Source organism: Sturnus vulgaris, chromosome 3, assembly GCF_052056855.1.
Source record: "Sturnus vulgaris isolate bStuVul1 chromosome 3, bStuVul1.hap1, whole genome shotgun sequence".
NCBI classification, from domain to species: Eukaryota; Metazoa; Chordata; class Aves; order Passeriformes; family Sturnidae; genus Sturnus; species Sturnus vulgaris.
Window position 1 is genome coordinate 86,506,736 of NC_142245.1, and position 27,959 is coordinate 86,534,694.

The following is a 27,959-nucleotide window of genomic DNA, read 5'->3' on the forward strand; positions in this document are numbered from 1 at the left end:
GCATGGCATAGTTAAGAGAAGGGAACATTTCATGCTACATCTACTTCTTATAATTATCCTGCCAGTACAATTTAATCATTACACTAGCAAAATTGCAAAGTTACATTTAAAATCTCAAAGTTACTTGTATATTTACTCTTCTATCAAATATTAGTTTACGTACTTGGATGCTTTTCAATACTGTATTGAGGGTCAGAGTCCTATTGATGCTTCTGTAGATAAATCCTTGAACTTAAACGAGTAATTCCTCTGAGATTTTGCATAACAAAAATTTGATAAATTTGTCTCATAAGTATATAGTTGACAAATGGGTTACGTTTTGCAAAAAACTTTGAATATGAAGGTTTAAAAAATCCAAAACGTACTTTGTTTATTCTTCTTTATTCCACACAGATTTAATTCTCAATGGAAGTCCCATGACATATATCTAATAATATATAACAAATTACTTATAATCAATAACAAATTTTTTAAGTAGTAAAAGGTTATTACAGTATATGATGTGGACTGCCTCTCAAGTGATTCTAATTATTGTTTCAATTATCTGGGAACTAACTGAGATGCAAATTACCTGGGATGTATTCTCATTCTTATTATTGTTCCACTCAATTGATGAACAGGAAATCAACGAGCCTGTGAAACTCTTAGCATGTGAATGCATTCTGTAACATTCTATTTGTTTGTGAGAATTCTACAAAAGAATCAAGCCTTTAAAATTTCAGTGAGGCTGAAAGCCATCCCAGGCAACCTAAAGGAAGGTCAGCTGTAAATCCTGTAAGGTCTTCTTATGTATGTACCATTAAAAGGCTGAATAGAACAGATCGGTGAGAAGGACATGAAATCTTTAAGATTTTGTGGTAACCACAGTCTAGCACAGGAGCTGTGGAAGGGCTGCATCCTGCTGATGTTCAGACTTGCAGTGCTGTGCTGCCATTTCACACTTACCGTTTTGCATGTGCCTTTTCCTAAAAGCATGGAATGTTCACCAGCAAGGTGGTCTGTCTCAGCTCACTCCAAACTAGAGTGACTACTTTCCCTCCTTAAGTGTTTCACCTCTAGGAAAAGTATGGGTTCTGAAGTGTGTCAAAAGTGCATAAACCCCTCCAGATTCTGGCAGTCTTTTTGTTACAACCAGTGCAGCATGCCTGCTGGTTTGTGGGTGGCCTGAAGCCATGCACTGCTGTACAGAGGGCTGCTGTATAAGAAAGGCAGGCTGAGGACATGGCCAAACTGCCTTCTGCTCTAATTACTGCCCATAGTGACTCACAGCACAGAGGAACATTTCATCTGGCTGAGAACAGATGGCAACACCCGAACCAGCTTTTACAGAAACCCTCCTATAGGCTGTGGGGGAAATGTAGATGCTTCTCGGACATGACTTATTTTAAATGTTTAAATGTTTGCATGAGGACATTTCAAGATGCTTTTTTTTCCTCCAGAACTGTGAGTAAGCACCTTACTGTATAACCTATCTTAGGCCATTTCAGTCTGGTATAACTTGGACTACAGTCTTTCTAGTTGTGCCAGGGATTCGATTCCTCATTCTTTGTGTTCCACTTCCTCTCTTACTTGCTAAAGCACCACTGCAGATCTTGCCGTGGTGGCCCATACTTTGAAATAATCTGTCCTTGAAGACATAATGTCAATGTTTACAGGAAATACTATAGATTTGTATTCTGGTCTTCTGTGAATTAACTTCCTCTTTGCCTCCTTAGAAAAGCATTTTTTGACAAAGTGCCTGTGGTGTGTATTTGACAATACACTTTTTCTTCATTTGAAATAAAATGGAAGATTTTTCTTGAATTTTGTGTGACCATCAGAACTTTTGATGTGCTGAAGAGGTTTAGAATAAGATTTTAACTCTCTGAAGATTATACTCCTTTTGTTTCATCTCTGTATAGAAGTGGGTGTTATGAAAATGATGAGAAGACAAGTTTCTACAGTTGATCATAATTTTAGTCTTCATTATTCCTGCATCAGAAATGTAGCAGTATTCCAATTCAGAGATGTAGTTCAGAATTTTGTGATTAAATAAAATTTTAATCCATTTTCTGAGTTGTAAAATGAAGGTGAGTTAGGGGACATTTTTCCTTTCTTTCTTTTTTTTTTTAACATAAGAAAGCTTCTAGAAATTATGTGAAGTGCTTTAAAGTAATAGATGTTTTAACACCATAGGATATTTTGAAGGAAATGAATTGAAAAGTCTGTTTATGTTTGCTTCTGTGATCTCTCCAGGATAACTAATTATTTCTTGAATTGTAGAGTTAGCTTTCCTAAGCTTAAAATCATACTGTATTCCCAGATCACAGGAAGAATTCCAGGAAATAATGTTGTTCCTCTATTTCTGCTTCCAGGGTAGCAGAGGGGAGACAGGTCCTGCAGGTCCTCCAGGTTTACCAGGGAAGTTGGTAAGCAGCTTATTTCCATATTCAGTGCTCCTGTTTACTTTCAAGGAGTTATAGTATCATCTGGAACTACACTCACCCATTTATCCATGCAGGGAACTGAAAATAACATTGAAATGAGTGGTGGTTCAGTTTCTTTTTCAGTCCTCTGTGACTGTGCTAATATTAGAAAATGCTGTTTTAAATTACATGGAGATATGTGTGACTTTTTCTTCTACTTGATAATCCCCTAAATCGTATGACATTCAAAGCTGAGTTGCACACTCCTATGTGGGCTCCTGGGAACAGGAGCAGTGAGAAACTGACTTTCTGCTAACAGCTATGTGAAACTAATGAATGGAGCACGTTATGAATGCCACCTTTTACCAGAGCTCCAGCAGTATTTACACAGAATCAGTCAGAAGCATAGCTGGGGAGGTCTTGGCTGAAAGAGCCTACTGTTACAGAGGAATGTGAAAATCGCAGAGTGCAAGATCTTGGGAAGCACTTTTAAGAGAACCAGTCTGTCGTTGAGGGACTGGAGGGTAGAAAACCCTGTAAGTCATTTCTGTTGTGATTGTCAGCAATAACTTCATAATAAGATTCTGTTTAAAGTTCTGTACTTTGGATCAGCCCAATTTGCATTAGATAATCCTCTTTCATCAAGCGAAGTCTGTTCTGGGAGTAAGGTTCTGCCCCATCTGCTTCAGGGTATGATCCTTAGTTGTTCATTCTAAATGAGATTGACAAGTTTACATTCTTGACTTATTTTCACAGGGTCCCCAGGGTAATATTGGACTTCCTGGACTGCCTGGTCCTCCAGGCCTTCCCGGTGGTAAAGGTGACCGGGTAAGAAATGCACTGGTACATGCAGTTTGATGTCAGGAGTAAACTCCATAAGTTAAGCACTGTTTTCAGTTTTTCCATGAATTAATGTATATTTTCTTGTTTTGTATGTAGATATTTTAACTGCTTGAAAGTGGTGCTCCCTGTGCCCATTAACTACTTGTAGCTCATAAATGTGTACAGGAAAAGTCTTGACAGTGTCACTTAAGGGACTGAAATAAGATTACCAGAGTAAATATTCTTTTAGATTAAGTTTGATTCATTTAAAGACCTAAATCATTGACACAGCCAGATATGAAATGGTCAGTCAGGGTCTGTGGTCACAATGGAGCTTTGCCGTTTCAACCCTCACCTACAGCAGCAGATGCCTGTTACAGATGTCTTAGGACCTGCTCATGCTAATGTATAGGAAATGCTCATGCTAATGCAGCTATTGAGACACTGGTGCATACTTGCAGAATTACAGGATATAAATACTTCTTGTAGTATTTTGCTAAGAGGGGAGGATTGGGCCCTAGGAGCCTCACATAACTGCAGAATATATCCTTCTTTGCTCAATATATGTTAGTGAAGACAGTACATAAAGCCATTTCGTATCTTCTCTTGGCTATAGGAGACTGCAAAGATTGGAATTCACTTGCCAAACTTCTGACATACTTGATAAAAAAATATTAAGTTCTCTACTGTGTCTTCCTTACTTGAGGCATGTCTGCATCAGTATTAAATGAATTACACTTGTGAAGTGCCTCTTACATCCTCCTGATAATGAGAGGACTGTTGGACTGTTAGTCAGACATGGGTATAACTGCCATAGATTCTCTTAGCTGAGCAGAGGAATCCTGCCCTTGGTGTGCTCCCAGTGTACATCATAGGGTTTCTGAATAGGGTTTGCTGTTGTTTTTGGCAACATAAGCCGTTTATAAAAAAAGCTATTCAGGTACTTAAAAGCAATCTGCTATGTCTTTGATGCTGTTGAGGTATTTTTTTTCATGTCTATTTAGTTTTTTAATGCTGAGATCAGGACATATGTTTCTAGTCAAATGTAAGTATTGACATAAAGCAGTCTCTTTTTATTAGATGGGTTATGATTCATATTTTAGACTTCTCCAGAGGGAGAATCAAGGTACTGAGGAAACAAAGGTAGAAGGAAAACATTTGTTGCAGTGCTGACACCCTTCTTTCAAAGGTGCTTGATTTTCCTCATTTGCTATACAAATGGTTTGGTTCTCTAGGGTAAAGCATAGAATGTAGATGCTGTAAACAGACTTAGAGAGATTCAGGCTACAGCCAGGAGATTTCTGAGTTATCTAACTGGGAGATGACAGTAACTTATGCCTAGACCGTTTCTAAAAACCTGAGATCATTTTAATGCTTTGTGCATTTGGACTTTAAGTCCAAAGTGCTGTGTTAGGAATTACTTAATCCTCTGACTGCTTTTTAGCTCTGCACTTGTATCATTGATTCATATTTTATTTTCCAGTTGCATAGAGGTTGGAGTGAATTTTCTAGGGTAGGCTTAGCATGGCTGCAGCTTTGCCAGCAGCACTGAACTGCAGTATCCCTTCCAAGTCACAAGCCTGGAGAACATTGTGCCACTCTATCCTTCCTCTTCCCTTCAGCTTTTGCAACTGCATCAGTCTTACACAAACAACCTTATTAGGTTGGAAATAGGCGTCTCTGTAGCCTGTTAACCATAATCTTTGGGTCAACCCCTTCTAGGAGTAAGTTCTAGGCTGCAGTAACCTTTCCTCCCATTCTGATTTCAAAATTTCATGGTTTTGTACACAGGTATCCTATAAAGTTTTGTTGTCTAGATGTATCTGCATGGTAAGAGCTGATGTAAATAGAAGCCAGAAGCCAATAGAATTCATTAATTTAATATATCAGTAGTCATTCTTGATTCCAAAGCTGTTAAATATTGTGTACTATCTGTTGGCATATTGTCTACATGCAGGTGATGACCACTTAAAGAATAAATTACCACCAATGACACCACCAGAATTATTTTTACTGAAGTAATACATAAAAGTGAGAGCTGACAAAATTTGATGGATATAATAACGATTGGATGTTGTAAGTGTAGTATCATGTGCTAACTGCAGGGTCGATGTTGCTGTTTCCAAGCCCACATGGACCAACCCTCACCATGTAACCCTGTGCCTGGGTGGGCTTTCAGGCTGGAAAAGGAGGTCACAGCCTAGGTCTTTGTCTCCTCTGGAGCCTGAACCAGACTGCCACTAGTTTGGGTGAGGAGCTGTGAGCATCAGGCACACACCTGATGTAGTCTAGCAGAGAGAGCAGAACAAAACAATATAAGAGCAATGGCTTCAGTGAATCTTACAGGGTGGTTATGCCCACACAACACAGCTAATGGCCAAACCCCAGCATTCACCACTTGGGCTGTTTCTGATTCACGTATTTTGGATTGGTTTCATACACAGCTTCTGTCTATTTTAGTGAGTTAAACAGCAGCAAGCTTAGTGCCAGACCTTGGCACTGCAACATGATCCTTAGTCCTGCTAAGTAGTTAAAGTAGCCCTTGGTACAGTTTTGGATCATGCTGACAGGCAGTTTTGCAAATAGTTCTTGAGTATGACTTGAGAGGGATTTTTGCAAAATAGATAGGCACTATTTATTATCTAAAGTAAGTATTTTCATAATTTGATGTTTTGCCTTGTTACCTCCACTGCAATTTTTAGAGTCAATGTAGAATAGATTCCAATAGTTTCAGTTGTGATTTTTATATTTGCTTATACAAACATTGCAGGACATGACTCTCAAAAGAGTGATAGATTTTTCTATGTCAGCCTTATCTATTGGAATTTTTATTGCACTAAAGAAGAGTAAGGGGAGAAAAACGAACCCCCAAATCAATGTTAGGTTGGAAACCAATAACAAGGTACAATGTTGAGAACACTTCAGACAAAATAGTTTCAGTGTTGTGTGACAAAGTCAGAATGTTAAATAGTTTTGTCATTTATACTGCTTATCTTTGTGGATAATTTAGTATTAGCTCTTCATCTTCAAGAACATGAGAATGTGTCAGAATTCATTAAATTCATAAAAGCTACACCAGCCTGTGTGCCTATATCTTATGTGAATTAAATGGATCTCTGAAATGGGAGAGAAACTGCTGCATCTCTGTCAGTTTTACAAAAACAGGGTTATCATGCACAGTTATAGTTCGTTTGGAATGCATATCTTTGAAACTGCACAGACTGCAAAGAATATTAAAATTATAGTGTGACTGGTTTTCCAACAGAATACAAATTCAAAAATATTTTCCTAAATTATATATTGTTCTAAAAACTTAACAATTTTGCTCTAGAAAAAAATTACATATGTTTGAAACTAGTTGGGTCATTAATTTATTTGTCTTTGTTTCCTGCCTGTCCACATAGGTATGTTTTGTTAGATTCTAAGATGAATCATAATCTAATTTATTTTTAAAAAGGAATAGTAATTTTAAAATTAATTGTAGCTTTGACTACAACAATCAAAATTCTAGACACAGGTTTGCTAAAAGACCTTGAGAATTAAACAGCATACAGGACAAGATTGTGACTGTATTTGTGGATGTCTCTGCTTTTCCCACATTAGCAGGGCTAGTATAGCCTACAGCAATATGGAATATATAATAGTGCTAGATAAAGTGATACACTTACTGGATTTACTTCTAGCTTCTAAGTAATTCTCAGAGCAGACTTGTAGCAGCTGCAAGAACATTTGTCATGTAAAGGGGAGAGGTACTGTTGGACAGTCAGAATCTGTACTGTACTGTGTGATGGTGGATTATATGTTCCATACTAGTACTTGTCTTCACTCTGTCACATAAATTACATAGTAAGATTTAAGTGCTTTCATTGTTATTCTTAAAAATTTGCAGTTTTGAAGGTCTTTTGCATGAATGTGAAATTTAGGATCAAATAACATTTAGTGTGCTTTAAAATTCTGAAGACTTCATTTTTAAATTTTTAATCTCCAACCTTTTAGGGTTCGGTGGGTGAACCAGGACCTAAGGGTGAACAAGTAAGTCATATTAGAGATCATGTGACTTTAAAATCAGAGTACCAAATGTCACATAATGTTGACTAAATCTGAAGGCTGACAGTATGTCTGTCTTTGATACAGGGTGCACCTGGAGCAGAAGGAGATGGAGGAGAAAAGGGTGACTTAGTAAGGCGCTTTTTTCCCTTTACCTGATATAATATTATGTTGCTGTTGTAAATTAAAGATACAAAGTATTGTTGGAGTGCTTCAAGCATTAGGTTTTCATCATTGAAAGGCACATTTCAGTTTTATACCAACTGGCCCTTGCAGAGCACAGCAGTTCTATTTGCCTAACTACTCTATTTCTGCTGTTTGGAAAGCACTGAAATATACAGGTTCTGTTAGGTGTACAATATAGTACAGACTGCCTTGAAGAAAAATGATGTGTCTGTGTTCTTATGTAGATATATATATATGTATAGAAGAGTATTTATATATAAAAATATATATACACATGCATACACAGGCACATCAATTTTTGGTGTTTGAGGCAGTGAGGATGAGCAAGTAGTTTGATTCAGGTGAAACAGGAGGAGAGTTAATAAATATCCTTCATGACTCACACTTAAAGGAAATATTTTTAATTGACCTTCTCTTTGGAAATATGATTTGCAATGATTTTTTAGAGAGAGGAAAAATGGACTAGGAAGAGGCTGTGGCACTGTGATAGATTATATAGATAGATATAGATATGCACTATCTACATCTATAGCTATCAGTGTGCTGCAGGAGTATGGCATGTTGTAAATTGACATGGGTAATGTCATGTGCCATTGGGTAAAGGGGGTTTGTTTCTCTGCCTAAAGAGAAACCCACTGGTCCAGTGGATCCCATGGGGCCTCATCCAGCACAGCCAGAACTGATCTTTCTAAAGGAAGTAAACTGCTCCCTATTCAAATAATGGTAGCCAGGTTTTATGCTGGAAATTGGTAGTTTTTTTTCCCCACAGGCTGCAATTTTGAAAGCCTTAGTGAGCTAGATGTCCAGTAACTGAGCATTACAATCACTCTGCAGATTCCCAGGAAGCAATATTATGGGTTAAGTGTGCTGCCAGCTAGTCCAGTTTTAAATGGATAAGTTATTTCTATTTCAGTTATCACATATTCATTAACAGACAGGCCTTTGACTGGGAAGTTATTTCACCAATGGCATTTAGGAACTGGGAAAGTACACTTTACAGAAATTACTCAAAGTTTTTTTGGTGTTTTCATGCTAACCTATTTCACTGGTGATTACAAGATTTTGCAAGTTTTTTTGGGTTTTTTTCCCAGTTGAGAGGAAAACCTGAAAATTCCTAAATAGTGAGATTGCTATTGTCAGCCAGGTGATCGAGGGATTTTGGTATTGTTGAAGCCAGGAGAAAGATTGCTGGAAAGAGAAACTTGTAGAAGTTTGGCTTATTCACAGAACTTGAGGTAGATTCTCTTGCAGTTTTTCAGCACTAACACAGCAGCGATATCCATGGTTTCATCACTTTGTAGAAACTAGAAAATCCTGGTCAAAAAAATGCTTCTGTTACAGGTTTCCAAGTAATCATCTATCTAAGATTGTCCTGTGGTGTAGCTGTGTTTGAGAGGTTAGAGCCATGTGTCTAATTCCAAGAGAAGCAATACAAAACCAATTATAACTAACATGCTTTCTCATTTGCACCTTAGAGAAAAGTTTTTGAGAAAGGAATTGTACAAAACCCACCAAAATAAAGGTTTTATTCTCAAAGGATTGGTAATTATTTGTGGTGCAATTTTGCATAAATCAACTAAATATATGAAATTTCATTTATACTGAAAAAACATGTCACATTTACTGCATTTGTAATGTCTGTGGTAAGGAGACTTTCTTCTAATATAGTTTGTCTTCTTTTCAGGGTGACATGGGATTACCAGGAGCAAAGGGAGCTGTAAGTATAATGATATAATTGTTATAGAAATACAGAGATCTAGTAAAACATATAGATGATTTTCTGATTTAAGGAAAGAAAAATGCAAATTACAAGCTGAGCTCTTTATCACAGTTAAATTGAATGAGTTTTAGCAGCTTTTCTTATGTTTAACTTTTGAATACACTTAATATTAAAATGAATTAGCTCTGAAAAGGAATTGGTTTTCTGGATTCTAACTCCATAAAAGAGAAGCATCATTCAGCAGCAGTTTTCTGCCCAACAAAGTTTTTTTTTTAAAGAAAATGAATGCATCCTTTGTACAGTAGGTGTTGGATAGAAAGGAGGCTCAGTGCAGTGACTGCATGCCACTGTTAAAAAGCTGGTAGCAGGATTGTGATGTCTGTGAAATCAGAAGTATTTATGGCCCAGCTTCCCTTATTTTAATTTTTATTGTGTTTTAATCTTATTTTAATTTTTATTTTGTTTTGTTTTATTGCAAAATGATAACTTTGATGTGGAAGGTGAGCAGAATTTTGTGTGTCACATAAAAAAATAACTGGAGAAGTGAATTCGTTCTGTTATTTCAGGATCGCTGAAGAGTTGGATTGTTACATCATCTGACAGTATGAGCTGTGATACTAAAATACCTATATGGAAGTGAGACTGAGCATAACAAAAAATCCTGTGCTTGTGTAATTAATGTTCTGGGTAACTTTGGGCTAAGCAAATGCAAGCTAAAGAGTGCTTACTGCTGATGAAGATCCTACAAGAAGGATATGAGGAAGAGATAGATTAGAAGAGAAATACATAATTTTATCCACCTAGTTTTTTTCAAATTCTCTTGTCTTGATGAGAGCCTAGAGTGCTCATCATCCCCATGAGTACCCTCACAGGAATGAGAAATCTGTCTGGGAACCTGATAATTCACCAGGCTGGGGAAGAAAGGAATGATGGCTTCCTGGTTGCATAGTTCATACAAGCAATTATTCCGTCATCTTAATGTATCTATGGAAGCATGTTCTTTGGGTTTCCTTCTGATAGAGACAGCCATTGGCTGTCTGGGATGCAGCACAGCTGGAACCGAAATGGTTCCACCTCGTGGATTTAACTTAAATCCACCTTGTGGATTTAACCACAGCTGAGTAATTTGTTCTTTAGCATCTCTTTCAATAGGTGTTGCTCTCTCTTTTTTTTCCCCCAGTAGGTTTGGGAAGTTGTGAGTATGCAGGATTTTTTTTTCCTGCTTGTTTTGTTTTGTTTTCCTGTGGATTTTGTTTTCTTCTTTTGCGTATTATTTTTCTGTGTTATTATTACTATTGATTCATAGGTGCAAAATAACTTGCATTTAAAGCACCTGTGGTGGTTTGACCTTGACTGGACATCAGGTTCACACCAAAGCCACACTGCCAGTCCCTTTCTCAACTGGCCAAGGAAGAGAAAATGCAACAAAAAGCTCATGGGCCCAAATAAGGGGCCAGGGAGAGATCCCTCACCTGTTACAGTCACAGCCAGAGCAGACTTAGGGAAATTAACTGATTTGTTGCCAATCAGAGTCAGAGTAGGATAATGGGAAGTAAAATAAAAGGGGAACATCTTCCTCCCCCTCCTTCTGCACCGACCTGGGTGTCTGCAGAGCTGTTCATTTCAAATAATCTCACCCCGCTCTTCTCTGGCTGCAATTATTTCTGGGCAATATTTTTTTCCTCCTTAAATATGTTATCCCAGAGGCTTTACTAACATCACTGATTGGCTTGGCATTGGCCAGCAGGTCTGTCTCAGAGCTGGCTGGTGTTGGCTCTGTTGGACATGGGGGGAAGCTTTTGGCAGCTCCTTAGAGAAGCCACCCCTGTAGATTCCCTGCTACCAGAACATTATCACTCAAACCAAATACAATAACTCAGAGGTGCCCGCTGGCACAGATGTCTGTCTGCATGATATTTTATAACTTTTAGTTAATTTACTGGAGCAGAAGCTATAGCTTTGTTTACTCAGTGTACTTAAGTGGACATATTGACATAGTCTCATCAATCCTTTCATTCCCCAGGGTCAGGAATAGCTTTCTACCCCTTCCCTGAGTGAAATAAGGCGTCACTGCATCTGTTCAGGCAGTTTGTCAATGTCAGTTGGTGTGAGGATGTTCCTTCCTCTCTGCCAGAAAACTCCAGCATAAGCACTAGAACTAGCTCTGGCTCTGGCAGAGTAAACAAAGCAAAAATGTATGTTCCCAAACAGCCTGGGGCTACACAGTAGAGGCTCACACCATAGTACTCTCTACAGAAGGACATGAAAAGCATTTGGAACAAGAAGGGAACTGGAATTTTCATAGCTTAAGCAGCATTTAATGTCTAGAAATATTCCATGTTGACATACATGAGGGCAGAGACCATGTCACTATTAATTCTGATTTACCTATTTTGACAGAATAGATTATTTTTCCATGTCTGCCCTGGAAGTGAAGAGTACAGACCTCTTAAAATACTGGCTCCAGTTGCTTATTTAAAAAAAAAAAATCTATTGAACAACTGCATTTCAGCACTCATTGCTTTGCATTTGTGAACAGCTCCTGTCACCATTTTGGTATGCCAGAATGAGTCTATCACTAGTACAGCAGTCCATTGAAATTCCTCTCTTTCTTTGCCAGGTTGGTAATCCTGGAGACCCTGGATCCCGTGGCCCTGAGGGAAGTCGGGGACTGCCTGGCATGGAAGGGCCACGAGGCTCACCTGGACCACGAGGCTTGCAGGGTGAGCAGGGTGCCCCAGGCCTGCCTGGCAGTGAAGGTCCAGCTGTAAGTACTGCTTAACTGGTGTCTTTTGAACCTTGATCTCTCACTCACACCACTCCTGGTTTTGTATGTACACACAGCAACCTGAAGTGCCACAGCAGTCTGAAGTACAGAGTGCCTCTCATCAGCCACAGGGGTACACCAGAGCAATCTGGGGTTGTACACAGCTCCATCCTTGGGGCCCAGCTTTCAGTTCAGCTCTGTTTTCTTATGCCCATGCCACCCCTGAAACCAAACCATGTTTGATACAAGGGAGCATCACTCCCAGACTTTACCTTGCTAGTGAAGTTGACATCAGCTAGAATAGTTGCACTTGCAGGAGCTGGAACACCTTTTAGTGACTTATGGATTATTTTAGGTTGGGATTCAGTTAACTTTCTTTATATTGGCTTGTATGGCATTATGTTTTGGATTTGTGCTGAAAATAGTCTTTATAGTACGCTGATGGGAGCAGGAAAAAGGGTAATGGTTTCAAAGTGAAAGAGCATAGTTTTAGATTAAATATTAGGTGGAAATTTTTCACTGGAAGAATGGAGAGGTACAAATAGTTCACTCACAGAAACTGTGGATGCTCCATCACAAGGAAGGATTCAAGGCCAGGTTAAAAGGAGCACTGAGAAGCAGAGTTGTAACTAGATGGTTTCAAAGGTCTCTTTCAACCCAAGCCATTCTGTGATGTTTTGGTTACTCATGAACACTGCATAGAATCAAAGCCTCTCCTGCTCCTTACACTGTGCCATCAGTGAGTAGGTTGGAGGTGCACAAAAAATTAGGAGGGGGCATAGCTGGGAGAGCTGACCATAACTGACTAAAGAGATATTCCACGCCATATGGCATCATGCTCAGCCGTGTAACCAGGGAAAATTTGTGACAGTGGTGAGCAACTGCTTTCATTTGTATCATTTGCATTATCATTGTCTTTTTTGTATTTTATTTTCTTCTTCCTCTTCCCCTTTTTCCTACCCCTTCCTCTACTTCTTCTTCTCTCTATTTATAAAATTTTTTTTCTTTCCCTGTTCCATGGGTGTGGGCTGTGGGTGTGAGCAGCTCTGTGGGGTTTTGCCAGCTGAAGTTAAACTGTGACAACTGTTTATTGACAGCATTTTTTTGCATTAGACACAGTTATAAAATGTAAGTGTGACGTCAACCATTTTATTAAAACCCTCTTTTTTTATTCATAGGGAAAAGAACCAAGCGATCAGCACATTAAGCAGGTTTGCATGAGAGTCATGCAAGGTAAATAGGCTAAAAAATATTTCATGTTTCTTGTGCATTAAAATTGGGATCATCTATTTCTAGGGACCAAGATTTTCCCCATGCTTACCCAGAAAAAATTGCATGGCCTCAGCAGGGTGCGGAAAATCTTTCCACATGTGAATGTGGACACAGTATGAGGAAGTCCCTTATTTATACATCTATTTTGTAGCCTCATTGAACTGCGTGTTGATTCCACACTATTGCTTTGGTAAGCAGGCCATAGACCAGAGTAGTTGGGTGAAATACATACATTTTGTATTCAAATTACTTGCTGTGTTTACACACATAAAAGTACAAGCTTCACTGAAAGGTTTTTAGCCTTTTGTATACACATTATTAGATTTCAGCAAACAAACTGTGCAAAATAGCTGAAAAGAAGAGGAATGAAGAGAGAGGTTTCTGCAGATAACATACCTTAAAATTAAAGCAATACAGAGATGCTCTAAATTAACCCTAATTTGCTGAGCTCTTGACACACACAGAGATCTGAAGCTTTTCTAATATGGTTGAGTGCAAGGAATTTACTGAGTTGAGAAATTTATGCTGCCCTGTAAACACAAAAGAAATTTTTCACTGCTTGCTATTGAAGATGTCTTTTAGGTTATTATGCCTCTGTAATGTTAAGAGTTTACAGAATGAAATTGCTGCTCATGTTTGAAAAATTTTCAGGAGTTTTCACTGTTCTTGATACTGCTCAGCAGGGTATTTTAAAAAAACAACTCTATAAATAGGATAAATATCTTAGTCTGTAATAAGATAATACCTTATATGTCATTAACTCTGTAAATAGCAATATAAAAGAGGAAGGTGGTGTAGTGTAATCTGTCAGTTCCTGTAGCAGCGAACATAAATTCTTCTTCAGTGATCATGGGAATCTCTTCATTCATGCTCACTTACTCCATACTCTGTCCTCCTGCTCACTGCAGAACAATTAGCTCAGCTGGCAGCCAGCCTTAGGAGGCCAGAATTTGGTGCTCCAGGTCTTCCTGGCCGACCAGGGCCACCAGGTGCTCCAGGACCTGCTGGTGAAAATGGTTTTCCAGGACAACTTGGCCCCCGTGGCCTGCCTGGCCTTAAAGGTCCCCCTGGTGAGATTGGTCGTAAAGGTCCTAAAGGTAAGAAATTCTCCAACTGGCTTTCACTTGTTACTGCTTCAGTTTTGGTTTTTGGGGTTTGTTTGTTTAGGTCTTGTTGGTTGGAAGGTCCCCTTCCTTGGTTTACAGGTTATTGATGTACGCTGTACGTGTGTGAAGTCCAAAAAGAATCCTGAGTTAGGAATGTAAGCTGTTTGCTGTAACTGTTGTGTCAGTACCACACTGATTAAAGGACTCATTGGCCTGGCTTTAGCAAGGCTTGGTTAGAAATATGCTTTCTAGCACATAAAACCCACAAAACCTCAAAAGTCCATGAGAGTGAGAATCAATATTCAGACTCTGACTCAGCTGCTTCCTTCTAGTTCAGGTCAGATGTTTGTCCTTTTTCACATTGTAGAAGCCATTTGATGGCAAACACCACATTTGATTCCAGCAGTGGTTCTCTTCTCCATTCAGCCTGGCTGTTAACTTTTGCAAGAATCAAGAGTTGATATAAGCAGTCAGATTACTTCACTAAATTCTAGTCTACTTTTCTAAGCACACCCAGTTTATCACATTACAAGGAACTGATAATAATTACTTTTTTATTTGCGTATAATACTTGAGCCATTAAACATCATTTCACCAGGTGCCAGCGTCTATTGATTCTTTGGAAAGGACAAATCCACAGTAAAATTGACTTACATTTTACACAAAATCTTTGATCTAAGTTAATCTCTTCTGTTCATGACTGAGAGGTTCTATTCTCCTCCAGAGGATTACAGGGCAGAATTTTCTGCAAAGTCTTATGACTACCATATATGTATTAGTTTCTATTCAGCAGTGGTTTTGATTTGTTTTCCAAAAAGATGGTCCTATTTAAAAATTCTTTCTGCACAAAGCTGGTCTGTTGCTGGAGTAGGATGTTTACTTTTGATTCAAGGTTTATTTGAAAGTGAAATTTGGAAAACCTTTGAGGGAAGGAATAGAATACAAACAAAGCAAAACTTAACAGCATCATTGCTGGAGCTTTGCCACTGTTTTAATTCAATGTAATGTCATCTGCAGAAGAATCAAAAACCAGACATACAAAAAAGATGTATGGGATATGCAAAATTTGATTCAATGCACAGCAGGCTGTACTGTGTTAATATTAAAAGAAAAAAATAAGCAGAACATTAACCCCCCCCCCCCCAAACAAGCAAAATACTTATCATAACTAACAAAAAGCTGTCACAACTGTTATCAAATTCCAAGTCACCTTAGAGTAAACCTTGCAATACCATAACAGACACAGGGGAAGTGGTGAATGCTCTCATGTGCAAGAGCTATAATGATGGTACATGGCAGCCAGCCTGAAAACTCTCAATGCTTCACTCTGAGTCCCTGGTACTTACCAGAGTTCCACAGAAGTCACAGGGATCAACTGATTTTCACCATCCATTTGGAGAGTTGTCTGAGATTGGAGTGAGGGGAAAAGGGTACTTGGACATGTGATAAAAGGGAACTAGAAGAAGATGTTGAGAATGGTTTAAAAAAGGTCATAATAAATAGGAGATAGAAACACAGCAAAGTCTTAACCATGATGCACAGCAGAAGATACAAAAGTAAGGTGATTTTAACAGCAGCAACAATGGCAGAGTCAAAAAGAGGTACCTCAAGGAAGGAGATTTAATTACATTAATGAGCAATCTGTGGTAGTGAAAGACTATTTCTGCTCAGAAACGGAAATAAAAAGTGGGATGCATTTGGGGTAAGCAGGAGTAAACACTATTCTGCAGTATTAGGTAGCTGGAAAAAGCAGAAGTACAATATGGGTAACTTGAACTGGGATTTACAGTAGCTGTATTTACAGACAGGCTGGATCTCCATGTTGACTAGTTAGTCTGTAGCATGGAGATCAGATTCCTCCTTTAATAGGCCGTGTGCATCTTTTAATAAAACCTGGACTTTTGTACTGACTCCTGTGTTCCTTTGCACAGCTTCCCTCTTTTCTGCTGTGCCATTTCTAGGCAAGCCAGAAACCCAGCAGTCTATTCTAACTTTCCTCACCACAGTACAAGACAGTATAGAAGCATAAAATAAAGCTTTTAAAGATCTTATTAGGCATAAACTTGTGACTTTTAACTTACATGAAAATAAAAGGTAAAAAACCTCCCAAACAATATAAGGTATTCACCATTGGGAATATACAGAGTGCTATGAATAGATAACAGTGACCTTTACAACCCAAGCAACAAAAATCCTTCCTCTTACTAAGATAATTCAGGTTTGGAGCAAGATATGGCTTGAAGAAACTCTGGGTGTCCATCAAAGGAAAGTCTCCATTATATTATTATATGAGAAAAAAAATTATTTTGTGAAGGTAAAACAGTGCCTTATGTGAATATTGACAGAGTACTGTCATCTGTGCAGTCACCTTTTTTCTCCTCTGTATCCCAAATATCCTGAAATCCCAAGACTTTGTTTTATTCCTGTTATATAGGCTGTGACATATTTCATGTGGTACTTACTGTCCAGCTCTAGATGGTTTCTTTTCCTCCCAGTCTGTCTGCTTCTGTGTGTGACTAAATGGGTGAAAAAAACCAAGCAAATCCCAAACATTTTATGTGGATATGTGTCAGGACATCATTGAAAAATGCTAAGAATATATACAGCCAGCTGAATTCTCTGCTTATTAACTATTCACTTCTGAAAGGGAATTTACAGAAAATGATACTCCAGGCAGACTGTAACTAATGTTTCATGAATTTGCTCTAGGTGAACCAGGAGAAAGAGGAGAAAGAGGATTTCCAGGCAGAGGACTGAAAGGTCATCCTGGACCAAGAGGTCTTCCAGGTAAATTATAAGAGGGTGATGTTAAAGAAAATATATAGTAAAAATTTACTATCAGAACTGATACTTCAAGCTGCCTTGAGAAGATGAAAGGAGTCCATTAAGCAGTAAACTCTGAAAATACAGTGCTTCATAATTTTTACTTTATGGGTAGTAATTCAGTCAGAAATCAGAATTAAAAACTAAAAAGCTACCTCCTCGTGTATCTCAGTGTAGAAAGATAAGGAAAAATGTAAAGAAAGCATTAAAAAAGGAGGCAATTACACACACATGAATAGAAATAGCCTCTTTTAATATATATTTTATATATGTTATATACAGATATATATAAAAAGAAACAAAAAAGGGCATAACCTCCAGATTATCTCACTGGCAGACACAAGAGTCTTCAAAATCTCCAGACATAATTTAGGATCGTGTTTTATTTCTGTGGTAATTAATTGCAATGTTGTATTAAATGGCTCCAGGAGAGATTCTGCTGATGGATGAAGCACAGCTGGCCTCTAGTGGCCAGCGAATGAACATAAACATGTAATTTCCACCAGTATTTCTACAGTACATTTCTGTATTTATATAGCAAGATGAACTACTCATATTTGTTCTCTTGTGATAAAAGAAAAAAAGTTTAGTATTTACTGATCCCAAGGATGTCTATGTAATTCAGAAGTGTTTTCTGTAGAAATCTACAACTGGAAGAGGCTTTCTGAAATCACTGTTTTTCATTTCTTTCATTGAAGATTTAGAAGTAATAACTACTTTAGCACTCAGCAGTTCCAATCTTTACATCTATTTCCCCAACCATCTGAGTGGAACAAAAAAAATAGATTTTTGGTATTGCTTTTTCCAGAGAGCTAATGAAATTCTGTGGTAGCAAGTAGCATCTACCCTGCTCAAGGTATTGGCAGCAGTATTGGCTGAGTAGAGTACCCTGCAGAGTTTTGTACAGCAGCAAACCTGCACTAGTACAGCTGGAGAGCACAGGGACTGAAATTTCATTGCTGTAGCTGTGTAATGACAGGCTGGGTGTTGGGCAGAGGAGAATTGTCCCTGTAAGTTGGCACTCCTCTTAAGAATACCCTGAGAGCAGTGAAAAACCATCTTCATACAGCTTTTAAGGACAGGATGCTAATTACGCTAAGCAAGTCGTATCCTGCCGACGTTTAGACCTGCATCCTCTTTTCCAGGTGAGCCAGGCAAAGCCAGCTACGGCAGGGATGGCCGTGACGGGGACCGAGGTCCCCCTGGGGTGGCCGGGCAGCCCGGGGTCCCTGGTCCCCCCGGCCCTCCCGGCCCTCCCGGCTACTGCGAGCCAGCGTCCTGCAGGATGCAGGCGGGACAGAGAGCAGGGAAGAACATGAAAGGGCCCTGAGAGAGCCAGTGCGAGTTGGCATCAGTTTGGATCCTGCACAGCTGAGGACAGAATGACGAACCAAGGAGAAATAAAGACACGGACAAACCTTTCAACCAAGGTTTCAGTAAGGTATTTTTAACTCGGTGGTTGTTGTACATTCTCCAAAAGGAGTACTTAGCAACACAAGCTGGAACAATGGTGCTTACAGAAATACACAGGTGCTGCCTTCTGCTTTCTCCTTTTGGGGGAAAATAAAAGGTGCTTGTCTATTTTTATTTTTGATTTTGTTAAATGAAGAGTTTCTATGATTTGTCCTCCTCCCCTACTTAATTCCTATGTATGATGTACAGTGAAATAACATCTTCAACCATCAAATAAAAAAGACAGTTTTATTTACTGCAGCTGTAGCTATTCTTTCATACTTAAAAAAATAAATTCTAGCACATACCCTTCATGCATAGTCCCTTTATTGTACGTGTGTCTTGCACAGAATGTGCTAAACCTCCTTTCAGCTCTTCACAGAAACCCAGATGGGAAGTTCTTATGAAAACCTGTCCCCCTCGGCACTGCTTATGCTGCCAATATCTGTAAAAGTACAATCACAGGATTGCCATGAATAGCCCATGTGGAATAACCTCTTCATTTTTGACTCCAATGTATGTTGCATTTGTAATTACATATGAAGCCCATTGCAGCTTGCCTTGTGACATTAAGATAAAAGGCTAGTGGCCACTGTCAACAGAATTTTAAGTCCTAGAAATATGTGTGTTTCCTATAAAATATTACAAACCCCCAAATTAATAAATAATTTTTAATGTATTCATTCATTAATTGCATTCGGTATTGAGAGCCAGAACAGCCAGAAGGCAGCCATTAGATGGCCCAAGTTACCTATTTTAGATACTCAGTTTTTAGAGGAAAATGTGCAATGTGGATATTCTATTCCTCTCTGTATAAATTAAACTATTTGTGGTTTGACTTTACCTCTCAGAATTTTATTCTCTCTCCAAGACAACAATGAAACCACCCTATGATGTTTCCTTTCTTTTCATTATTAGCCATCCAAATTTTCCAATACAAGCTTTGGTGCACTTGTGTTAAGCACTGATTTTTCTCCTAGCCCTTAAATGTCTGATCACATTCCAAACACTTGACTTGATGCCATGTGACAACAGAGAGAAATAACAAGATCCACGGAGCTCTGCATTTTGCATGTAATGTGTAAGATAACACTAAAGGGAAAAGTACTGGTATAATGTACACTCCAAAAGGAATTATTGAAAAAAATAGTAGTTAGGCCTTCCTCAAACCAAGCCTGATTTCCTACATTAATACTTCAAGAAGTCACAAAAATTGGCAAGTGCAAAGAATTTCATTCTTGAGGAATAAATCCAGAAGACCACACCAGGTGAGCGGCTTGGGAACACATAAAGGGGTTTTCAAAAGTTTTTGAATTAAGTCAGTTTTTACTGACTTGGGGCAGAGTCCTCAAAAGTACTCCTTAGGTAGTGGAACAAATAAAGCACTAGTAAAAAACCCTGTAGTTTCACCAGCAAACTTTTATTTTGACTATAAATTGTGTAAAACTGTTGAAAAGAAAAAACCTGATAACAGAATGAAAATATTGTTTTCTGTACGTAATGCATAAACATATGAATCAAAAGAAGCAACCCCCCCACATTTAAATACAGTTGTGAAGTGCTTTAGAAAATATAGTCTGAAAAATGCATAAAATTCAATGGAAGGAAACTCATGTAGGAGCAAAAATATTCATATGCAAAACTCAAATAAGAATTATTAGGATCAAACAAATTCAACACTGAGAGTCAATTCAATGCAGAATCTTTATAAGTGGACACCTTAAGATAGTGAGAGCTTTTATCCCTTCAAGCTGACTCACAAGTTTTAATTTAAAGAACTGAAGAAAAAATCCTCAGGCCCCTTTTAAGTCCTTATGGGATGCGTAGGTTAATCTAATTCTCAGTTCCAAATCTTACACAAGAATGGAAAAGAGATACTTGACAAATGGTAGACTGTGCACTATAACATACCAGGGATGGGATTTTCAGTAACAGCACGTTCAAGTAAAATAAAGATTTGGAAAATAAAGACAGGATAATGAATTTAAAATAAACATGTATTGACTATGGTGATACAGAAAAAAAGGTCCTAAAATAAATTTAGAAGGCACAGTGCAAAGAGACTGAGAGGTTTCACAAGCCACTGTCAGCATGCCACCACTTTTAACCAGATGCTCCTGAAATCTCAGTGAAATCCCAAATCTTGTTCTCAACTCCTTCAGGTTCAGCATCATAAAAGATTTATTGAACAGAAGACTAGTGAAAATCTTTTACCCATCATGATCTCTGACACCACTTCTGGTTCTGGAGGTTTATTTGCAGTGATATGCAATTGAATGTGTATGTGATAAATACATATTCTAGCTCCTCAGTTACTTCAGTATAGGCAGGAACCCAGAGAAAATCTTAATGATAACCAGTTTATAGACTTTTTTAGGTTGGACAAGAACTTTAAGATCATTGAGTCTGACTGTTAACCTGGCAATGCTAACAAATTTGGTGATCTTCTGACATTACACTGCTGCTGAATACTGAGAGATGGATGTATTATACATCTATAGATTATATATACATAGAGCTAATGTATTATTTATATGTAAGTTTTCTGCCTCAGCCATCACTGGGTTCAAGCAACTTAGTATGAACTGCTACCAAAAAATCTTGAATGTTTCACAAAGGCCAATGTCTCTGTAGCCAAAGAAGGTCTACAGCACTATAGCACTATTTGGAACTCCTAAATGATGTATGAAACCAAAGCTAGGGAGGATCACACTACATTTTGTGTCCTTAAATAGCTTAGTCATGATCTGAGTTCACCCAGAGCCAAGAACAGATCTACAACATAATTTGTTTTCCTTCAAATATGAAAAGTGTCCACAGATGGTATTCGAAGGTTACTTGAAGGACAGAAGGAAAAAGAAACCAAGTTTTCCAAGAAACACTTTGTTCAGAAACAACAGTGTTAGTTCATCCTGGCAGAACACAGCAGTTGTGCTCCGCATACAGATACTCCATTTTTTGCAAATGTGGTTAAATTGCTTAGATAATTGGGTGAAATGTATTTGCTTGACCTGCTCATCACTGTATTATTTTTTGACCTCATAACCTCTGGTTCCCTTATACTTAAAAAATGCAGTTGCTGCATCTTGTCTGCTCATGGGTCATAGGTAGAGAAGAAATATCTATATTTTGTAGGGCAAGTTACTCCTGTGTGATTTGCTATAGCTCCAGTTTTATTCCCTACCTTCAATTTTTTGTTATTCCTGTTTTGTTTTGCTTGCTGCCTGTGCATTCAAAAGGATGAGTAAACCTGGCAACTTCAGACAATAAACAAAAGAAATTTTCTGAAGTCACTATGAAATTGCAAGAAAGAAAATCAAGCTAGTGGTGAAATTATTACATAGAGTCCTTTAAAATGCCATCGGTATTATTCCTCCTGGCAGAGTTAGGCAGCAAGAGAAAAATGAAAATTCCTAAAGTTCCCTAAAGTTCAGTGTATCAATTTCTTGAATAAAAGTGATTATCTCCTACTTTGGCAGAAAGTTTATCTGCATTCAGAGAATGTATTAATTTCCATGAATTACATACATATTAAGACCAAGGTTTTGCATTTAGTTGGTTTTGTTTGTTTGCTTGCTCTTTAATCCAGATTGTAGAACCCTAAGTTTCACCAGGCCTAGGAAGCACAAGCCTGACTTCAGTTGGGGTCAAAATCCAATCCCCCCAAATTCAGCCAACCAGCCCTGACTTCTCCCCAGAGCTCACTGCAGTGGCTTTGTGCCTCTCCTTTCTCCTGCTTGCAGTTTCATCCTCCCTCTTGTGATTTGACACAGAAGAAAGGCTGACACTTTTGACAGAGCATCAAACAGAAAGTATGTGAAATATTTCCATTTCCACCCAGCATCCTGTTTCAAATGTACATGGCCACATAAAAATGTAAAAAGTTATTTTTCATCCACTTAATACATTTCCATTGAACTGAACCTTAAATGTTGCAAACCAAAAATATAAGAAAGGAAGGAAGTAACCAGTCGTCATGTTCTGTGATTCATTCAGTGACAGCTGCATATAATTCAGAAATGAAAGAATACAAAAAACCAAGGTGTGTCATTGAGAATCCTTCAAACATTCTGCTGGAGACAGAATATATTTACATTAAAACTGCAGTAAAGAATTAAATGCATTTGTGTTTATCCAATAGCAGACTAAGAAAGAAAACTGCTAAAAGATGTGTAGACTCCAGTCTTTTTAGCTACAAACTTATTTTGGTCTAGAATCTGTAATGTTTATTAGCAATTAATATTTGAAAACCGTGTTTCCTTACAGTATCTTGAAGCTTAAATTTTCCACTTAAATACCAACCATGACATGATCAGGGTTAAACTTGTTCTCCATTGCCTACACCTACCTACGTGCATGGAGGTGATTTAAACACCCATCCAGTACAATCAAATTGTAGTGGACATATCAGATTTCAGTAAAAATTTGCATGACTTGGTACATCCAGAAACTATGAAAAACTCAGTAAAAACACACCACAAACCAGCATTTTTTTTATTTCTAGTTACTTTTCTTGTCCTAACATCTCCCATTAGACCAGCAGTTCTACTGCATAGGTAAAATGCAAGATTAGGGACTATTTTTATGTAGTCTTTTTGGAGAAACAAGTTTATAAAAGGCTAATTTAGCCAGTGGGATTTTTACAGGACTTTCACATAAATATTTCAGAAAAAAAAATTAAGAAATTGAGTGTACATAGATATGAAAAATAACATTTCACCCTTGTGAAAAATAAGAAGATCCAAAATATTTTGTGTGATTATCTGCTAAGTAACACCCCCACTTATTTAACAAAGCTGTGCATATCTAACATCTGTCATAAACCACAACCATAAAACGTAAGGGAAAGATGGATAATCAATCCTGTTTCTGTATCACAGTGCTCTTTTAACATTGAAACCAAATCCAGTTTAAGCTAAGAATATTGGTTCCCAAAACATTGCCAGGCTGCACTGCTGCCCAACTGTACATTGGATGCTATTGAAGTTTTTACTAACCATAGGTGAATTGTTTGGAGACAAATATCATTGCAGGGGACATAAATGATGCCTGAAAGTGAGATGTCCCACCACAACAGATTCTTTTGTAGCATACATTAAACACAATATAATAATAAACACAAATAAAAACTTAGCAATATTATCTGACAATAATTATCCAAGAAAGGCAGTATTTCTGCAAATACTGCCATGCAAAACTAAAGAGATTTGAAGAAAGAAGAAAAAAGCCTTAAGAACAAAATCAGAAACGCTGACTGTTTTGCTGTGAGAGTACACATAGCTGGGTCAGGTCGTGTGCTGCTAGGGGAGTTATGCCTGGGCTGTAATCTTTGTACTGAAAGGATGTTTTGCACTCCACCATGTGGACAGCAGGAGGTCTGCTGCAGCCTCGGGAAATCTTCCCTCTCAGCTAGTTTCTGCTCTTTCTTTAGGCAAACTGAGTAGCTCTGTACATTGCTATTTAAAGAAAATCCCAACATGTTCTTTACAGGTGATAAAGCAACTTGCCATAAAATACAATAGTCTGACTCTGAACTAGGATAAAACTTAAAGAGCTTTTAAAAAAGGTTTAAAACATTTTTGTCAAAGTTATTTCACTTCTGAGTCTTGTTGCATGTAAACAAACCCAAAGCAGAATAAAAGACCTTATGCTACTGGAAAAAAACAACCCTCGTGTTTATTTCCTTGCAGTGTTCACTGCAGCATGAACTGCTTAAAACAAATACAAAACTGATAAAGCAAATTACAAAATAGATTAAGCATCCCCTCTTCCCTCTCTGGCCTCCTTCCCAAAAACTAAGACAACATCAGTCTGAAACTCCAAAGAAATTTCAGGGCCAAATCTGAAAGCCATGCTGACACGTTTCCAGCTACATTCCACTTTCAATCCTAAAAATGCAAAGTAAGAGCAAGCCAGTGTGAAGTAAAGTTAATCTGGGATTAACTCCGTTCTACCCCAGTGAAGAACGTGGCATCTTAAAATAGGTTTTGAGATAGCCCATATTAAAAAATACCCGTTTTCTCACATGAGAAAATTAAAGTGGGCTTTTAGCAAAATAAAAATAATGCAACAAGATAATTACCAAAGTTACCTGCAAATCAACTGAAAGCATTCAAATACATTTTAGAAAGACCTTTCTTTTTGAGCCTATAAAAAGAAAAAGGCATCTGTAGGAAACATAGATGAAAAAATAAAACTTCTTCAAATATAAAAAGTGTTCTGCTTTCCAATAAATTCAAGTAAATTAAAATACAGCAATTGCATCTGGCAGATAACAGATGCAGGGTTTCAGCAAGCTAAAAGCCCCAAAATATACAGATACCTCCAGTGCGGCGCAATGGTCTATGTACAGCCTTCCAGGACGGGGCTGCTTGGGAACCTCTAAGTCAAGCAAGTACTACCACAAGACAGCACCCTTTTCAATATTATCACAGAAAATAAAGTTCAAAGTTAACTTACGAAGTAAAAAATGTTTAGATTATTACACATATTGGAATTACTAGAGAAGTAACAAAAAACCCAAAAAAACAAAAAAAAAAAGGGAAAGAGAGAGAAAACGTTCATGCAAGATATCTGACCAGCAGTTCCTTTCAGAGAGTGAACACCAGCACTGGAGCTGTTCCTCCTCTGGTGTCCATGTTTAGACACCGAGATGTGTGGGTGCAGGGCTGTGCTCTCTGGGCGAGCAGACCCGTGGCCTGCTCGGTGCCTCAGGGCTCGCTTTCCAGCTGCCTCACCATTCCCAGCACTCTGAGGACCAGAACTGCAAGGGCGATCAGCTCCACAGAGCAAACCAAAACACGCTCCATGGGCACAGCAGTTCTGGAGTGGGAGCACCTTGTGTTGAGCTAAGCTCAGGCAGGCAGATCACTTGTCCCAAGTGCACCTTCACCCCAGCAGGACAGGCGCCGCTGCCCGCAGAGCAGGGGATGCTGGCCTGGAGAAGGGACAGCCATTGCCTCCCGAGGAATGAGGGGGTGAGAGGAACAGGACTTGTGAGGACTGGGTTTGATTGTGGGATTTGACCCCATTCTCATAAGGAACAGATAAAGCACCATGACTCCCCAAGGCGTCCCCAGCTGCAGGGCATATTGCAGCTCCTTCAGGAGATCGTTTCATGGTATGCCACAGGTTCTCTGCCATCCTCATTCCTGCTGCCCTCTCCTGTCCCAGGTGTTTACTCTCAGCCTTCTATCCCTGTGTTCCCTTTAACATCCTTTTGCAGCAAGCACCTTCTCTCCTCCAAACACCTAACCAATGAACATGTCAGGGATGTGTGCTTTCCCTTTCAGAAAGTGTCCTGAGTTCTCCAGCTGCCACCTGAGTTAGTTCTGTCACCTCATGCTCTCATCTTGCTCGTCTGCTCTGGGTGCAAGTGCTAGGAACTCTGCTCAGAGCAAATGCCAATGTGCATCTTTTGCTAAAGACTCCCAGCAGTCATTCCTTTACTGCTTAAAAAAGCAAAACCCAAAAGTGAGCCAGATTCATGTATCACAACAGCTTCTCTGGAAGCCAGCACTTCAAATTTGAGAATATTTTCCTGCTCAAGCACAAAGTTACCTAAACTACTTCCCTGCCTGATGTGGGAGAGTGACTGACTCCCAAACGATAAGAGCCCTCAGTATGGCTTTGTACTACAGGTGCATTTTGAGGTTGTAGGTAATAGATGTCTGTGTTCTCTAAATAGCACCTTCACTTTCTATTGCACTGTACAAAATTCCACAGGACTAACTTAGGATCATCTGTTTCCTAATAATCAGAAGTGAAATTTTGGCCACCCCTACTCACTCCTTTTCAGGATCATCTCTGTGATTGATTTTCTCCAGCTTTTCTTTTGCTCAACCCTTTGAATTCTACAGGATTTACACATTGTTCAGTTTTGTTCATCATTGATATTGTCTGTTCCTGTAGCCTTTACTAAATGCCTGAAAACTGGATGCTGTTGCTCTCAGTGGTACACCTTTCTAGGAGGGCTCTGTATTTTTTTCCAAATTTCTCTCGAACTCAAGAAATTTTCTGTCACCGGTTAATATGACCTGTGAGTTTTGGACTCTACAGATTCCATGTTCTTCTCAAGCTTATTTCAGCATATGAATATTGCAGGAGGAAGAGGAAAACAGTGCCATCACCAAGATTAGAGGCTTGTCAAGCTCCATTGTTAGACTATGTACTCACCAGCCTCTGCTCTAAAGCAAGGAGTCACCTTTGCTGTAGGCAGACTAACTGGCAGAGTAGCTTGATGTAATGGTTAGAAGGTGTGCCAGTTCTCAGTCCAGAGCACCATCAGCAGCCTCTTGCATTTAATATCTGGGGTGTGTGTAACCACGACTAAAGGAACATACAAGCCCACAGCTGGGACAAAATCCAGTCAGGAGAGACTCTTCCTGGAGATTTTCTAGTCAGTCTGAAGCTCGTCGTTGGATGGGATAAGGAGATCATAAACACATCTGTGTTTCCTTCTTTGCCATCTTGGATGTGACTGTGACATGGTGGGCAGCATTCCTGGAAGACCCTTTTCAGAAGGTGTGCTGGAGTCTCCTTGAGGGGCATGAATGTTTAGTCTAAACAGAGTTCCCAGTGCTCCAGCTCAGGTCCTGCATTCGCCATGAACAGGTATGCTTTGTAAATTCAGAAGTGTGTTTTTTCCATTTAAAATTTACCACCAGCAAGAAAAATAAAGCCAGCTTATGTATGGAGGCATACATAATGTCTTAAGTTATAACAAAATATTCTTTTTGTTTGAAGAAAGAAGTTTATGAAAATTATTTGGGCCTATTTTATGTACTAAGCAAAATAAATACGAGAAACAACACATGGAATGCACTCTGGAAAATATATGACATCATGTCATCCTTATGACACTGCAAACAACATAGAAAAAGGCTCAATTTTGTGCCTTACAAATTATCTACATACCATGCAGTGTCGAGAGGAAAAAAAAGAATGCACCAAATATTTCAAAAATTAAAATAACTTATTGGAAAGAGTGAAAAGTGACTGTGAACCCAAGTGTCTGGGGGAGAGGGTTTTTATTTCCTGCTGGTGCGTGGGCGAGTCTGTGACACGTGGTAATAGCAATCAGCCGGATTGCATCTCCCGTTGGGTCCTGGTGGCCCCTGCGGTCCCGGTGAGCCTGATGTTCCTGGAGGGCCTGGCAGGCCAGCAGCTGGCAAAACAAAGCTAGAATTAGCAGAGTCCTCACCAGAGCATGTGCAGTGCCCTGCATTTCATCACCGACATCAGCTGCACTCCAGCACATCCATGAGAAGGCAGGTGGGGATGACCTCACGCTATGACCCAGCTCGAGAGGAAAAGCAGGAGTGTAAAGCCAGCGTTAAAACCAGGAGAAAGGCTGTTAG

At 38.8% G+C, this 27,959-nt stretch overlaps 2 protein-coding genes across 2 annotated transcripts in view; one reads left to right on the plus strand and one right to left on the minus strand.

Moving 5' to 3' along the window:
• COL9A1 (collagen type IX alpha 1 chain) overlaps nucleotides 1–20,051 on the plus strand; it is a 62,564-nt gene extending 42,513 nt beyond the window's left edge. Inside the window, exons 29-38 of the mRNA XM_014870247.2 lie at nucleotides 2,355–2,408; nucleotides 3,162–3,233; nucleotides 7,224–7,259; nucleotides 7,362–7,406; nucleotides 9,145–9,177; nucleotides 11,801–11,947; nucleotides 13,126–13,180; nucleotides 14,128–14,316; nucleotides 17,035–17,112; nucleotides 18,294–20,051. Of these exons, the coding sequence (XP_014725733.2) occupies nucleotides 2,355–2,408; nucleotides 3,162–3,233; nucleotides 7,224–7,259; nucleotides 7,362–7,406; nucleotides 9,145–9,177; nucleotides 11,801–11,947; nucleotides 13,126–13,180; nucleotides 14,128–14,316; nucleotides 17,035–17,112; nucleotides 18,294–18,478 (894 nt within the window). The 3' untranslated portion in view covers nucleotides 18,479–20,051. The remainder of the gene's footprint in view (nucleotides 1–2,354; nucleotides 2,409–3,161; nucleotides 3,234–7,223; nucleotides 7,260–7,361; nucleotides 7,407–9,144; nucleotides 9,178–11,800; nucleotides 11,948–13,125; nucleotides 13,181–14,127; nucleotides 14,317–17,034; nucleotides 17,113–18,293) is intronic.
• COL19A1 (collagen type XIX alpha 1 chain) overlaps nucleotides 20,000–27,959 on the minus strand; it is a 181,731-nt gene continuing 173,771 nt past the window's right edge. Inside the window, exon 50 of the mRNA XM_014870248.2 lies at nucleotides 20,000–27,766. Coding sequence (XP_014725734.2) covers nucleotides 27,630–27,766 — 137 coding nt within the window. The 3' untranslated portion in view covers nucleotides 20,000–27,629. The remainder of the gene's footprint in view (nucleotides 27,767–27,959) is intronic.